The sequence below is a fragment of the Azolla caroliniana genome, unplaced genomic scaffold (genome assembly GCF_043228905.1).
Source record: "Azolla caroliniana isolate FFs.n. ecotype wild unplaced genomic scaffold, voAzoCaro1.0.p SCAF_258, whole genome shotgun sequence".
Classification (NCBI taxonomy): domain Eukaryota; kingdom Viridiplantae; phylum Streptophyta; class Polypodiopsida; order Salviniales; family Salviniaceae; genus Azolla; species Azolla caroliniana.
Genome location: NW_028230693.1, coordinates 29,577 through 44,003, shown reverse-complemented (window position 1 = coordinate 44,003; position 14,427 = coordinate 29,577). Strand labels below are relative to the sequence as shown.

The 14,427-nt window shown below is 39.0% G+C and overlaps 1 protein-coding gene across 1 annotated transcript; it reads right to left on the bottom strand.

Moving 5' to 3' along the window:
* Positions 1-2,624: 2,624 nt before the first annotated feature.
* On the bottom strand, positions 2,625-5,091 carry LOC147848691 (xyloglucan galactosyltransferase XLT2-like). Its single transcript, XM_087338229.1, has one exon. The coding sequence runs from the start codon at positions 5,052-5,054 to the stop codon at positions 2,847-2,849; it is 2,208 nt and encodes a 735-aa protein (XP_087194355.1). The 5' UTR covers positions 5,055-5,091; the 3' UTR covers positions 2,625-2,846.
* Between the last annotated feature and the right edge of the window lie 9,336 nt (positions 5,092-14,427).

Here is a 14,427-nt window from a genome sequence, read left to right as displayed (position 1 = left end):
TCGGACCCGACAATTACTATTGATATTCAATGTCTCTCAAATTTAGACTTCTTTTAGCTCTATGTTGTTTCACCTATTCGAGTGAGTCGGTCCGATCAAAACACATTCTCACTAGATGTTTTGCTTACTTGACACTGTCATTCCGTTTATTGTGGTTTATCTCATTTGGTTAAGTGAAGGTCACGAAGCTATTAACCTTTGATAGTATCTTATTTGTCAAAGTTTGTCACAAACGTTATGGTCCTTGCAAAACATATAATAATATATGCCCAAATTAAGTTTGGGAAGAGGCAAGAGAAGAATAACGAACATACATATAATACTTCAACGTAATTCAGGAAAAGAGGACATACATATATGATGTAACACTTCAACATAATTCAGGAAAAGAGGCAAGACAAGGATAACGAACTTGCCACATCATTTTGTGAATGAATTTTTCAGAGGTCTGCCTGACCCAGCTAAGGTCCAAGACTATGTATATGCTTTGCTTATAAAGATAATTTTGGGACAAAAATGAATTTAATACTACCAAGGGCATAATTTAATACTATTAAACATACCATGGGCATGTATTACAGTTTTTATTTTATATCACTTTCTTCACTACGAATACTTTTATATTAATTAATTAGCCTTTCATTAACACTAATTACTCTATGCTCGGTTTAATTAGTTTAATCAAGAATTTGATTAGGTTCCAAAAAATATCTAATCAATTATATTTCATGATTGAAGTACCAACCAAAGATTAAAATACTAAAGGTATGTGTACATCCAATGGTACTAGATTCTAATAAAAAGTCAGAGGAAAAACTTAATTTACTTTTCCCCTTGTCCACGAATAGGTGAAAACCACCTCTTCTATCACACAAGCCCATGTAAAAGTGACATTATCTCTTGTTGTACACTCAAACCATCATGCTATATGAACATTACCAATATTTGTTGGGACTCTAGGTAGAAATTGCAAGCATGACCATCTAAGCTCCAAGTATTATGAGTGTACATAATGATCTTGAATCAATATGGGCAATCAACAAGTCTCAATCATATTGTTCGTAATGAAGGAATGACATATCCATTAGCAATCATCATAGTCAAATACATTTATTTATACTTGCGGGTGGCTTTGTACATGATTGGTTGAATCTCATGTTTCTTTAACTATGATTGGACATTTCCGGCTAGGAGTATGCCTCCTATGCTCCCATACTTCATAGGGATAAAGAAGAGCAAATTGGACCAGCTTTCCTTTGTGTCATACTTTTCCAATCCCTTGTCATTAGCATTAAAACTTGCTTCTTCATCAAAAGAGGGCATTCATTGAATTCGATTGAGAGGTAGTGATCAAATGGTTGTAACGCAACTTGCTAATCATCCACAAAAGAATCTTTTTAGAAGGATTCTCATCTTTCAAATGAGTGGACGTTGTTATCTTGCTATGTAGGAGGCATCATATTGAGGGCCAAAAAATATGTTACATGACATGTAGATGAACATTGTCTCTCTAGCATGAAAAAGATACCAAAGGCAATTGTTTGATAGATAGATAGATAGATGGATAGATAATTAGATATTTGTAACATTCTAAGGAGACCGATTGTGATCTACGAGAAAGAAAGAGAAATTGATACTCAAGATTGAACATTTTTATTTCAAGCACCAACACAATAGAAAATGCTCGACTATGGCTTTAGGTTGGAGAGAGAGAACTCTACTTTGATAAAAGATTGATTAGTTATTTTTGTGACATTGTAAAGTTAGGTAGACTAAGCAACAATGTAAGTTTGTTCCCATTTACTATGGACACTACCAAATATATTTGAGCCTTTCCATGCCTCTAAATTTGATTACTCTTTCCTCCTTATTACCATATGTGATTACCTCACTAGAAACCAAAGGGACCGTCAAAGATTGAGGGTAAAACAAATCTTGAGGTTTTCCCAAGGAAAAGGTTTTTGGATTTCTAGTTGTGGCAAAAATGAAAGAATGTGATCATTAGCATGACGAATGAAATAGATTAGGAGAAACTTTGACGAAAACTTATAATGACTCTCAACCCTCAAGTAAAAAAATGAATCCTGACACGAGATGTCAAAAACAAGAAGATCGAATTTTCATGAGTGTGATGGAGACTTTGACAAAGTAAAAGAATTGTAAAATTGAGGGCTATCCAAGGTGAGAACATGAAACACAATGTACACAATAATAAATTCTTCCGCTTATGTAGACACAATTACAAGGATGGAAAAAGTGTTTTCCCCTTCGTGATTGATGGATCGATCAAACCAACACTAAAGTGTGTGCGCATGAGTCGTGACAACACAATGACGCGCATACATACACAAGATCATTTCCTTTCATTAGATTGGAATCAAGCCTAAAGATGAATAGTGTATTAAAGGCAGATATGTTAGCATGTAATGTTCACTAGCTGGTTTCCTTTTATGGGACTTCAAAGAGATCTAATAATACATTCAGACATACATACATACACACTTGTGGGCTCCTTTAAATCCTTTCCATTTGAGCCCTTCTTTTAACTCATCTATCTTTCTTTACCATAATCAGCCCTTAAATAATGTTTCTCTAAACATCTTTTTTACTAGGAGAAATTGGGATATGCATTTAAACCCATATTTTACTTTGGACAAATTAGTATTTGCATTAACCTTAAACTTAAGAGGCAGTTCCAAGAAGAAAAAAGAATCATGTCATTAGTCGTATCTCTTTTTGTTACATACATATATATACCATCCAACACAACAATTCAAGAAAATCTAGTAAAATATTGGCCATACATTGTTTACATTACAACTGCTCATCATCACTTCCTTTTCTCCTCATCTCTCTACACTCAAGCCAAGGTCTCTTTTAAACTTCCTCATCACACCATCAATGGCAACATCAAAGGCATCCTTCTCTTCTTTCAATGAGAAACCAGAAAGAGCATACACTATTCTCGGTACCATCCCAATCACCACTTCACGCATCGCTCGAACCTTCTCGGGCGAAAGAGACTTGAGAACTGATCTGATTTTTGTGCCGTTCCGCATTTCATCCTTGGAAATGAAGACTGAATAACTAGTTTCGTCTTCAGGTAGGTGCCATTTGTATTGTAAATAGGCACTCCTATGCCAGAAGAAGACGGGGATGGATCCAGCTAATAAGCACTCGAAAGTGGATCGTCTCGTGAAGCTATCGCCTCGCGGTTGAAGACAGAACTTGGAGTCCATGAATAACTCTAATGACTTTTGGTTGTCTTCACATGTGCGGTTTGAGCAATCTATGTATCGGCACGATCCGACCTTGGCCTTCTTGCATTGGTTTAATAGAATTCCACGAAAATCATTGGGGAATCGGCTTCTTGGGGCCCCAGCGAAAGAGAAGAGGGTAGTTCTTTTATGGCGTCGGATATGATCTTGCCATGCTCTCAAATCAGAATCGCTTTGCGGATGAAAATTTGTCGGATAAGGTACCGCCATCTCTTGATAATCCCAAGGATTCCTTTCAATGAGAAGCCTAGTCATATTCTGTATCAAAGGATGATGGAAGAACCCACTACCCCAATCTTCGTATTTCGATCTTCGGAAGTCCCATGTTATTCGTCCGACCATCATGAAATGGTTCCAACCTCCACTCTTTCTCCAGCTCTCTTGCTGACTTAACCATTCCAATAATTGGCTGCTTAGGCTATCCCGCTTCTCCGCAGACCAATACCCCCATAAGTATCGACCCACGTCTAGGCCTGCATAGAAAGGGACATAAAAACCAGATGCAAGCCCTTGGTCATTGGTGAGGCAAGGGTGTTGCAATATCCGATTGTGGAAGAGCAGCTCGGACGTGAATTGATCGGATTCATACCATGACCCAATTTGTCCGAGGGGTGAAGATTCTCCGATGCTCTGGCCTAAGCCTCCATTGGCTATGGTCGGGCAAAGGTCCGCCCATGGGCTGAGCCCACTACAATTGGCTACAATATCATGGTTGAACATAGCAGGCAATTCATATACATAGATATAACCATCTCTACATTTATCAGATGATGATAATGATGATGAAGAAGACGACGACAATTGTGGTGGTGATGATGTTCTGGATTGTTCTTGATCTTCTGTACTCCTTATAGATTGTTCCTGATCTTCAGTACTCCTTATAGATTGTTCCTGATCTTCTGTACTCCTTATCGATTGTTCCTGATCTTCAGTACTCCTTATAGATTGTTCCTGATCTTCTGTACTCCTTATCGATCGTTCCTGTTCTTCAGTACTCCTTATAGATTGTTCCTGATCTTCTGTACTCCTTATCGATTGTTCCTGATCTTCAGTACTCCTTATAGATTGTTCCTGATCTTCTGTACTCCTTATCGATTGTTCCTGATCTTCTGTACTCCTTATCGATTGTTCCTGATCTTCCATACTACTTATAGATTGATCCTCATCGTCTTGAATCCTTATAGATTGTTCCTGATCTTCTCGACTCTTTAAAGATTGGTTCTCCTCCACATTCCATTGATTATCCTCAAGCAAAGTATCAGGTGTACTCTTGCTCTCCTCCATAGCAGTAGAATCTCTGTGGTTGTTCGTGGTGTTGTTACTAGCTACATTGTTTACCTCTTTCTTTATGGTCTTCTTTTCTTCGACTTGTGCAGAGAGTTTTTTCTGAAGACGCAATGTATCAGCAGCACTGGGAGAGCTACTAATGACATATGACGGTTTCGAATCCAGCTCCGCAGGATCCACATGGATGGCAGAGGCATAGCCTTTGGAGCTGGTAAAGTAAAGAGAAGAATAATAGCTCGTGGCAGAGGGTCCTAACCTTATGATGGCGATGAAGAGTATCTGAGCAGAGAGAATGAATAGAAGAAGAAGCAGGCGATGTGGAGTTTGTGAAGACTGGACGGCCGAGGACCAGAAGCTCTGCAACAGCCTGCGCTTATTACTTGTACTGTGGGGTAGAGGCGGGGGTTTAGCTACACCATCGCCGCTGCTGGTATGGGAAGAGAGATCTGGTGAGTGCTGAGGGAGGCGAGCGGAGGTGCCATGGATCATGGTGTGGCTATGGTGTGGCTATGGTATGGTGGGGGGATAGAGATGTCTGCAGAGGAAGCTCGAGAAGAAGAAGAAGAAGAAGATGGAGTAGGAAAGAAGGAAAGAAGAAGAAAGGCGACAGAGACAAAGCCAAAGACAGAAGAAAAGGCAGGGGAAAAAACAGAGGAATAAGAAAGAAGAAGAAGAAGAAGAAGAAGGAAATGGAGATGGAGATGGAGAGGCAAAAGCTTTTTTAGTGAAAGAAAAAACATACATGTAGTTATGTTGTGTGAAGAAGATAGTTTGTCACTATATTTAGCTGTGCCTTTAATTATGGTGGTCACAACTATCCCCCACCCATATGTGTGTGTGTGTGTGTGTGTGATCTCCCCCTTGTGGCTCTCTCATGTCACTCGCTCCTCTCGTGTCTCATATGTGCGTCTTGTCCTCGTCTATGTCCGCGATATGTTTTGTCCGCTCGTCTCCGGGAATGCACAGGGCCCCCCGCTTCGCCTCCTGTGCCTATAAACACAACTTCATAGTTCACGAGATGCTTTCACATCTCTCGGTCAGGGGGCTTACGGTCGCCATACTCTAAGAGGAGAGAACACGGCTCGCCTTGGCACATCAGCTGGTGCTCACTCTTGCATTTGGCATCATCTCTCGCTGCTCCCCCCCCCCCCCCACTCACAAGCAACCACTGCTTACGTCCCCACTACATGCCTCTTCGCTCGATCGACGTGTACACAGACAGAGCAAGTGTCTTGTTGGTCCTTTCTTGTCGTCATCTTCACAGTAAAAGCGCTAAAAGGACCACCAAAAAAGAAGTGAAAGAACAAAGAGAGACAACATAATTAAATAAGAACACGAAAAAGGCGAAGGGTATAAAGAGCCCCCCCGTTACTTTTTAACCCTTTTTATAGTTTAGTGATATGTTTGTATAATAATGTTGTCTCTCTTTCCCAACAACTCTCTCCCTCATATTTTTGATCCTTTGGGTAGTGTGATAAGCCAAGTTTACCCTTCCATGTGCATGGGCCCACGGAAACCAGAGGATAGCATTATTTTGTTTTGATTCCAAATATCGACACACCGACATTCCAAACATCTTCGAATTTCGTCCTACCTAAGTTGGTCGAATTTCATATGGCTCTCTACAAAAGTGTAGATCTCGCGGAAACTTATATGCGTAAAAAAAGCATGTCATTTGGCGTGTTGAAGCACATGCTCAGCCAAGATCTATACAAATAGGTGATCAAGATTGTCTAAAACAAAATTAGTTGATGTGAACTCGAGATCCCTAGGGTCTCTCACATCAGTTGTCCTTAGGGGTGCCTTCAAAGAAAGGATAGCATTTTGCATTTTTTGGCTATAAATGAACATAACTCCTAATGTCATGGCCAAATATAATTGGCATGGCATTATTTAAAACCATGGCGTCAAAATGGATGAGTTGCACAAAGTCTTTGGTAGTCATGAAAAACACCCAGAATTAAATGTTTGACAATGTTTTTTATCATTACATAGTATTTTAAGAAGCGCCACATTGTACTAAAAGCCAACCAAAGCAATGGTATACCGCTATTGTTTGTGCTAACCCTCTTTCTTCATGTCTCTTGTTTTGACAACTATTTCCCTGTATATTTTACGTGCCCTAAAATCTATAGAAATATTTATACCCACTTACCGTAGTTTAGAAGTTAGAACCACTAAAGGTTCTGGTCTGGTAGTAAAACTCAATGATACTTCAAGTGCCAAAGCTAATTGGTAACATTCAATGCAAACATTTGGAGCTTTAGTCTCGAAAGTTGCAAGCCTCAATTTTGGAGCCCACAATAAATTTATCCACAAGGGTAATAAATGAATCAACATACATAAATCAATCTGTATGGGTAACTATAGGCTAATATAATTTGTGCATTTGCTTATAATAATCAGCATAATGTGCAATTTGTATGCATGTTTCTAAAATGTGTGTGGGTGTTATTATGCATTTAATACTTAGATTTGGTATGTTTCATATTGTATGTTGTGTTGTCTATTTAATAATGTAATTTATTGCATGCCGCATTGCATGTTAAAAGCACATTGTATGAGCATTATCTTACACACTATATGTACACGAGAGACTTTAGAAGTTGTAACAAAATTTTGTGATAGATTCAAAAGCTTTTCCTTATATTATGTTTAAAAAGTATAGTAAATGGGGTAGTGGAACAATAAGGTTATAGGTAAGTTTAGTACAATGGATACCCATTACGAATAACTCTTCGTAATTAAGGCTACACACTAACAATTAGCTCCAATAATGACTCTTTGAGGTCATGCATACGAATATTTTGACACACCTTGATAGCATTTCCTTCTATTTCATTAGTTCCAATAGGTTTGGTGACTAATAAATACCTTCATGGTAATGTGAGTAATTCAAACGAGAAGACATACACAACGAGAGAGAATCAAGTATCGTTGAGATGGTTGTATTTTTAAAGGTCATCCCTTACCCAATCAAGCAAGACACACAAGCTTGAGAGGAGCACTCAAAGAAATTGCGAAAAGTCGATGATACAAAGTACAAAAAACATAAAAAATTGCCAATTTGACCTAAAACTTCCATTATACTTTGATTCTTTTATTTTTACAAAATACAAATATTTCATTGTGTAAAAAAATTTGGCTAGCTATATACATTGGTTCAAAAATGCCAAGTGGCACAATTAGTTGTTCTTTTGTGTACACTATACAAGCATAAACATTACTTTTATATGGCTTGGTTTGAAATGCTACCTGTCACATTTATTCGTGCTATAAAAATTAACTAGATTAATATACAATGTGCATGCAAAAGCATTGGCCCCCAACACCATCTAGCAAATGATTGCTCATTGATTCACAATCTAAGATTTATTTACAGTTTCAAATTTTAATATTGGGAGTTCAACTCTCATAACAATCATTATGAAAAAATCTTCGCATTTTGTATACTATTGATTTTCTCTTGAAAAGTATGACTTTACAACGGGGTTTGAATATCAAGTTCAATATAAAAAGTTATCACATTTTGTACACTATTGGGTTGCTCTTAAAAGGTATCGGCTTAACAAAACACTCTCCATTGAAAATAGTGCTAACAAATGAGATTAAAGGCTGACTTTTTCAGAAGGTTAGAGAGAGCGAAATTGTTGGTGATGTTATGGAGGCTTGCGACTAGTTATGATATTGTGAGTCTACAATGTACACAGTCTTAATGGAACAAGTGGTAATGCATGCTTTGACAAGGTGATGCATGTATGAGACCTTTAATCCCTGGTAATCGGATTGCATATACTTGGTGAAGTCTTGCCTCATCTCTTGTACATATACAGATTTGGAATTTTTGGGATGACAAGGATCCATGCTTAGAAAACCATTTGTCTTTTAAATTTTGGGGCATCCATTGGGAGCGAGTGTTACCGATGTCCAACCAATTGAATGCATGACCACCAAATCAAAGGATAAGTTTGTGTGTTGGAAGTCACGATCCTTGGCTATTTCATGTACACCTTGAGGTTGTACAATGTATTATGGAACCTATGATTTTTTTTTTTGTCGTTATTATGGTGGAGCGATAAGGCTTTGCATTTCCTTTTACAACCTCTTTGATATTTGTAGTTGAGAAAGAGGGACAAGATGGGGATCATATAGCTTGTATGGAAATGTTTAACAACCCCTAAGCGTGTGGGGGGGCTGCAATATTATACTTATCTAAACATTTGATGGCTCATAAGTTTCATTATTGTGAGACATGTGTTGGCACGACAATAGTTAGCGTTCACAATTGTAGATATCTATTGGTTAATATTTCATTGAGAATGAAGGCATAACATCTGGGAGGGAAGTGATTAAGGCATCATGGTGGCAATCACGCGATGGAGGTATTTCATTTAAAATCTTTGTTCTTCACGTGTTTAACACTTCATTGCCTCATGGCACAAAGTGCTCTCTTTATTTGCGTGGACACCATCATCCATTAGAGAGCATTGTAATTCATTGCAAAATGAACTACTATTATCGTCTCCATTATTATGTTGGTCTCGAAAGGAGAGATTGTGCTCTCAATTTCATCACTTGTTTCGTTTGGGGTCAAAGAGGTGGAGACATAGTTGAGGTTTGATCTCTAAGATTTTTGAACTTTTTTTAACATCTATGGGAGACTTATTGCAATTTATGGGACAAGCCCTAGCTCACATCAAGGATAGAACACGGGTTTTCTCCATTCTATGACATTGATGCTATGTTGTAAATCACCAAGACAAGCGCCATAGATAAAGTGATTGCTTGTCTAAATTTTGTTATAGTGGCACATCATAGCTAGGAGGACAATGTGCATCATTTTTTGTATACCTTTTGGATAAGAGTGTATTTGGCAACGAGTGGTTGTAAATTTAAGCATATTCTTGTGGAATTGGTGGTAGATGAATTGTGGAAAGATTGATTATTCGATGGTAAGAAATCAAGGCTAGCAATGCACACCTATGATATATATATATATATATATATATATATATATATATCATAAGTTGATTCAAGATAGAGCTTGGCTAGTGATGAATGTTTCAAATACATGGTATATTACTTGTGTTATACAATGGTAGCATTAGGTTTTCGATATAAGGTGGAATTCTTGTCTTCTATTGCATGCAAAAGTGTTTCTTTGGTGGGCAATGGTGGGTGGGTTCCTTTGGGGATGGTGTTAAAACATTGGTACATTTTCAATGGGGAATGATTTTTTTCTATATAGTGATCAAGGAGGATGCCAAGAATATTTGTTGTATGCTCAATTGCTAAGGAATTTTGGGTTGTTGTGTCCCAAATTTGGGCATAATTTACAAGGGATGTTTTGTCACTCTTCAATTTGGTCTATTTAGAAATCTAGAGGTTTACCCTTGCCATAATATAAGGTTGTTTTTTATTGTCTTAGGTATTGCGGGAGTTTGAGAAGTGGATTCTTGTTTGATGGTCTCCATGGGGTGCAATAATAGGTCCATGGGTTAAAAGGAAATTTGATTTGACCATTTTTGCAACTAAACCTTTTGAGTATCTTGTTCCCAGAAGGAGTTGCCTTTATGTCACTTTTGTATTCGAACACCTCATAGAAACCTTGCTATAAGATACTTCCTATGGGGGGTTTCTATATCGTCATATTGTTTTAATATAGCCATATGTTTGCGAACGCGCGCGCGCGCGCGTGTGTGTGTGTGTGTGTGTGTGAGAGAGAGAGAGAGAGAGAGAGAGAGAGAGATGAGACAAAAAATATTACATTTCACATGATACGTGTGAAAGTGAGTAGCGACTCTCGATGTTCATGAACTTTACCAATAAATGTTGCAATCAAGAGTGCACATTGTGGTTGTGAGAGAAATTCGTGCAAGGATTGGGCTCAGTTGAAGAGATGTGGAAAGCATGGTCGAATATGATTAAAGGCTAAGTATTGTATCAAAGTGTGATACTCACACTCTCGAACTTGTTTAGGAAAAAATGTGCATAGTCGGCCACTCTCATCACTTTTGCCCCAACGCCCCGTCTCACATCGCAATGCATGTGAACTAAGTTGCATGGAAGCAATGGTTCAAATGACAGATAACGGGATGGGCTCTAACATGTATCGATGTGTATGGTTTCCTCATTCCACGAAGAATATGGTTTTGTAGTTAGGTGCAACATGTGTGAAGCATGAGACTCCACATTTTTCCCATGTCATGATACATTGGCGTTGCAAAAAGGCCTGTTTTACAAATGAATCTAGTAATGCATCATGAAGCAAGTGTCGTGCATCCCATCTACCAAACCATTTTTCTATATCTTGCATCAAACCTAAACACAACGTATTTATGCGTCTTTTGGATATTTTTGCTTGCTTCCCATGCAATTTTAGGAAGTCAATGTGACGAACTTTTTTGAATCTTAAGCATGTATTCAACAACCCTTTCCATGGCCATGATCTCAATGGGAAGCGATTGTCACATTCTAGACTTGAACCAATGACTTTTAACACACATAATACATTGTGTTGTGTTGACCATATGAAAACTCTTGTGAACTGTCACAGACACACCAAGCGTGAATTGGGACGGAGCACAAATGATGAGGCTATGAACTTGGAGCTAGAAGTGACGAGGCGAGGAACTCTAAAAGTTGTGAGCAATATGAGAGCATGAAGACATAGAGCTAGAAGTGACAAAGCTAGAAACAAGACAAAGATAAAGATCAGCGAGACAAGATGGGGTGAAACGAGAATACTAGATTGATGTGTCAATGACTGTTGTTGGTTCCTTTCATTTTATATTGCTCGCTTGCATTGCACATTTGTTATAGTTCAAGTCTCGCGCCACTTTTTGTTGGTGAGGACCGATTTCGATCACTCATCTTCTAGTTTCGGTGGGGGTCACAACCGTTTTCTTGGTGGGGATCGCGTGGGTTTCTCGCTAGCATTACCGTTTGTGTTGTGTCTTGGGTCAACCTCAACTATTTACCCTCTCATAATAGAAGAAGTCGAGTCGACCGCTTCACTTGCACTCCTTCGCCTATTGTTGTTCCAGTTCTCGTTGAGGGACACATGGTCGCTCACGTCTGTTCGTGTTCAATTCTCAGTGAGGGCCGCATGGTCGCTCACGCCTGTTCGTGTTCACTTCTCGGTGAGGGACGCATGGTCGCTCACATCCGTTCCTGTTCCAGTTCTCGGTGAGGGCCACATGGTCGCTCATGTCCGTTCGTGTTCCGGTTCTCAGTGAGGGCCGCATGCTCGCTCACGCCCGTTGGTGTTTGTGTTCCAACTCTCGGCGAGGACCGACATGATCTCTCATGCACGTTGGTGTTCGTGTTCGTGAGGACCGCACATGGTCACTCATGCCCGTTGTTATTCATGTTCCAGTCTTCGGTGAGGACCGCACATGGTCGCTCTCTCCAGCTATTGTTCGTGTTCCAGATCACGCCAAGGACTGACATGGTGGCTCATGCATGCTGCTATTCATGTTCCAGTTCCCAGTGAGGACCACACATGGTCGCTCACACCCGTTGGTGGTCGTGTTCCAACTCTCGGCGTGTACCGACATGGTCTGTAATGCCCGTTGGTGTTCGTGTTCCCCGTGAGGACCACACATGGTCACTCACGCCCGTTGGTATTCGTGTTCTAGTTCCCGATGAGGACTCCACATGGTCGCTCATGCCCGTTGGTGTTCAATACCTCATCTTCTGGAAGGGTTACTTATTGTCTAGGATTTAAAAAATACTTTGGAGGTGGTCTAAGATTTTCATCAATAGTATCCCCTTAAGCCAAGGATTGATTTGGGAAGGCGGCGTAAGAGGGGGGATAATGTCACATTCTAAACTCGAACCTCTAACTTTTAACACACACAATACATTGTGTTATGTCAACCATATGAAAACTCTTGCGAACTATCCACATTCGATTGTGAACTTAAATATATTGTAGAGTCTAGTGTATAGTACATTCGAGAATATTCTACTCATTAGTATATTCTAGAATTATTGTGGTATATTCTCGAGTATATTCTAGAGATATTCAATCTCGGAAATTGTATAAATACTTGTAACATCCTTGTTCCCTTTCAAGGGATTCAACGACAGTCATTGACACATCAATCTAGTATTCTCGTTTCACCCCTTCTTGTCTCATTGATCTTTATCTTTGTCTCGTTTCTAACCTTGTCACTTCTAGCTCTTTGTCTTCATGCTCTCATATCGCTCACAACTTCTCGAGTTCCTAGCCTCATCACTTCTAGCTCCAAGTTTGTAGCCCGTTGTTCATAGCCTCATCATCTGTGCTCCGTCCCAGTCCGCACTTGGTGTGTCCGTGACAATGATCATGTCTCAAGCAAGAGGAGGGTGTATGGCATTTGTTTCTTAACTTGTAGAAACTTTGTAAGAAAATGTTTTTGGACATTTTCAAACTCTTTCCACGTAGATTTAGGGATGCTATTGTCCCATACTTCCACCCAATAGAGAAGAACCGGTGTCACCAAAGTGTCAAAAAGATATTTCTCGAGGACCTAACACTTAATATTTCCAAGATTGCATGTGTTCTCAAATGCATAGTATACTTGTTTACCCGCCTCTAAGCAGTGTGTAGCACATTCATTGCATCTATGATTTGAAGGAACTTCAAGGCCAATATATTTAAAGCTTTCCACACATTCAAGTGGCTCATCGTTGTACATAATGCATGGTTTATCTCTTTGAGAGAGAGAGAGAGAGAGAGAATTTAAAGGGAGTACTAATGCAACAATTTTTTTTATTGGAGCAAGTGGAAATTCTTTCCTCAACGGAGTGTTTGTCTTGCATGTTGTCAACTACTCATGTAGTTAGTGGGTGACCATACTCCATTGTGACACCTATTGCAAGTTGTGTTTTTTACAATTTTATTAATATAATTGTATGTTTTCACCAGAGAGAGAGAGAGAGTATGAAATGATGAACTTTTCAAAGTTGGTGTATGATTCTGGATGTAATTCATTATCGCTTTACCTAAATAAGCATACTAACAACATGAACTCCTCATCAGTATTGAAATCGAACCTTGCATGCCTCTTTCAAAAGAATGAGTAGCAATAGGAATTCTAATAATATGTGGGAGTTCCATGGCCTTCCAAGCCTCTTTGAGCTGTTAATCATGGAAATTCCCATTAATGATATACTACACGTCAAATAACTAACAATGTTATAATGGAAGCAACACAAAGATCCATTACCACATGATATCATGTTTGGGTTATGCGAGATGGCAAAGTAACGAATGGGATCTAACATGTATCGATGAGTGTGGATTTCCGCGTTCGGAGACTAAAATGAGGTTGCACTTTTGTTGAAACATATGTAATATAACGTGTGAATACGAGTTTTCTATATAAGGAGTGATAAGGTTGGTGTTGCAAGAAAGCATCATTCACATAGGAATGTACTAATGCATCAGGTAGCAAATCTGATGCATCCCATCTTCCAAGTCAAATTTTCGTACTGGTATTTAGATAGGTAAACGAGGATTTAATGTCGTCAAAGACATAGAAACATGAGCGGTTTGTGGAGAGATGTGAGGAGGGTTAAGTCAGGTTGTCCGATAGGTGGGGTGAGAGGAATGGAAGGGATAGAAAAAACAAGAGGTTTTCAGAAGCTTGGAAAGTCAAAAGCTTAATATTGTGTTGAGGAGGAGGTATGTAGTTATAAAGTTAGTGGTGGAGTCCATCATTTTGGCAGCGTATATAAATTGAAAGCCACAATACAACAATGTCTTGGTGATCCAGCAATAGCCACGACATCTACCATTATACTCTGTTTTTCTGCTCGTTCTTTTTTTTTTTTTCTTTTTTTTTTTCTTTTAAATTTGAAGTCACAGAAAGCC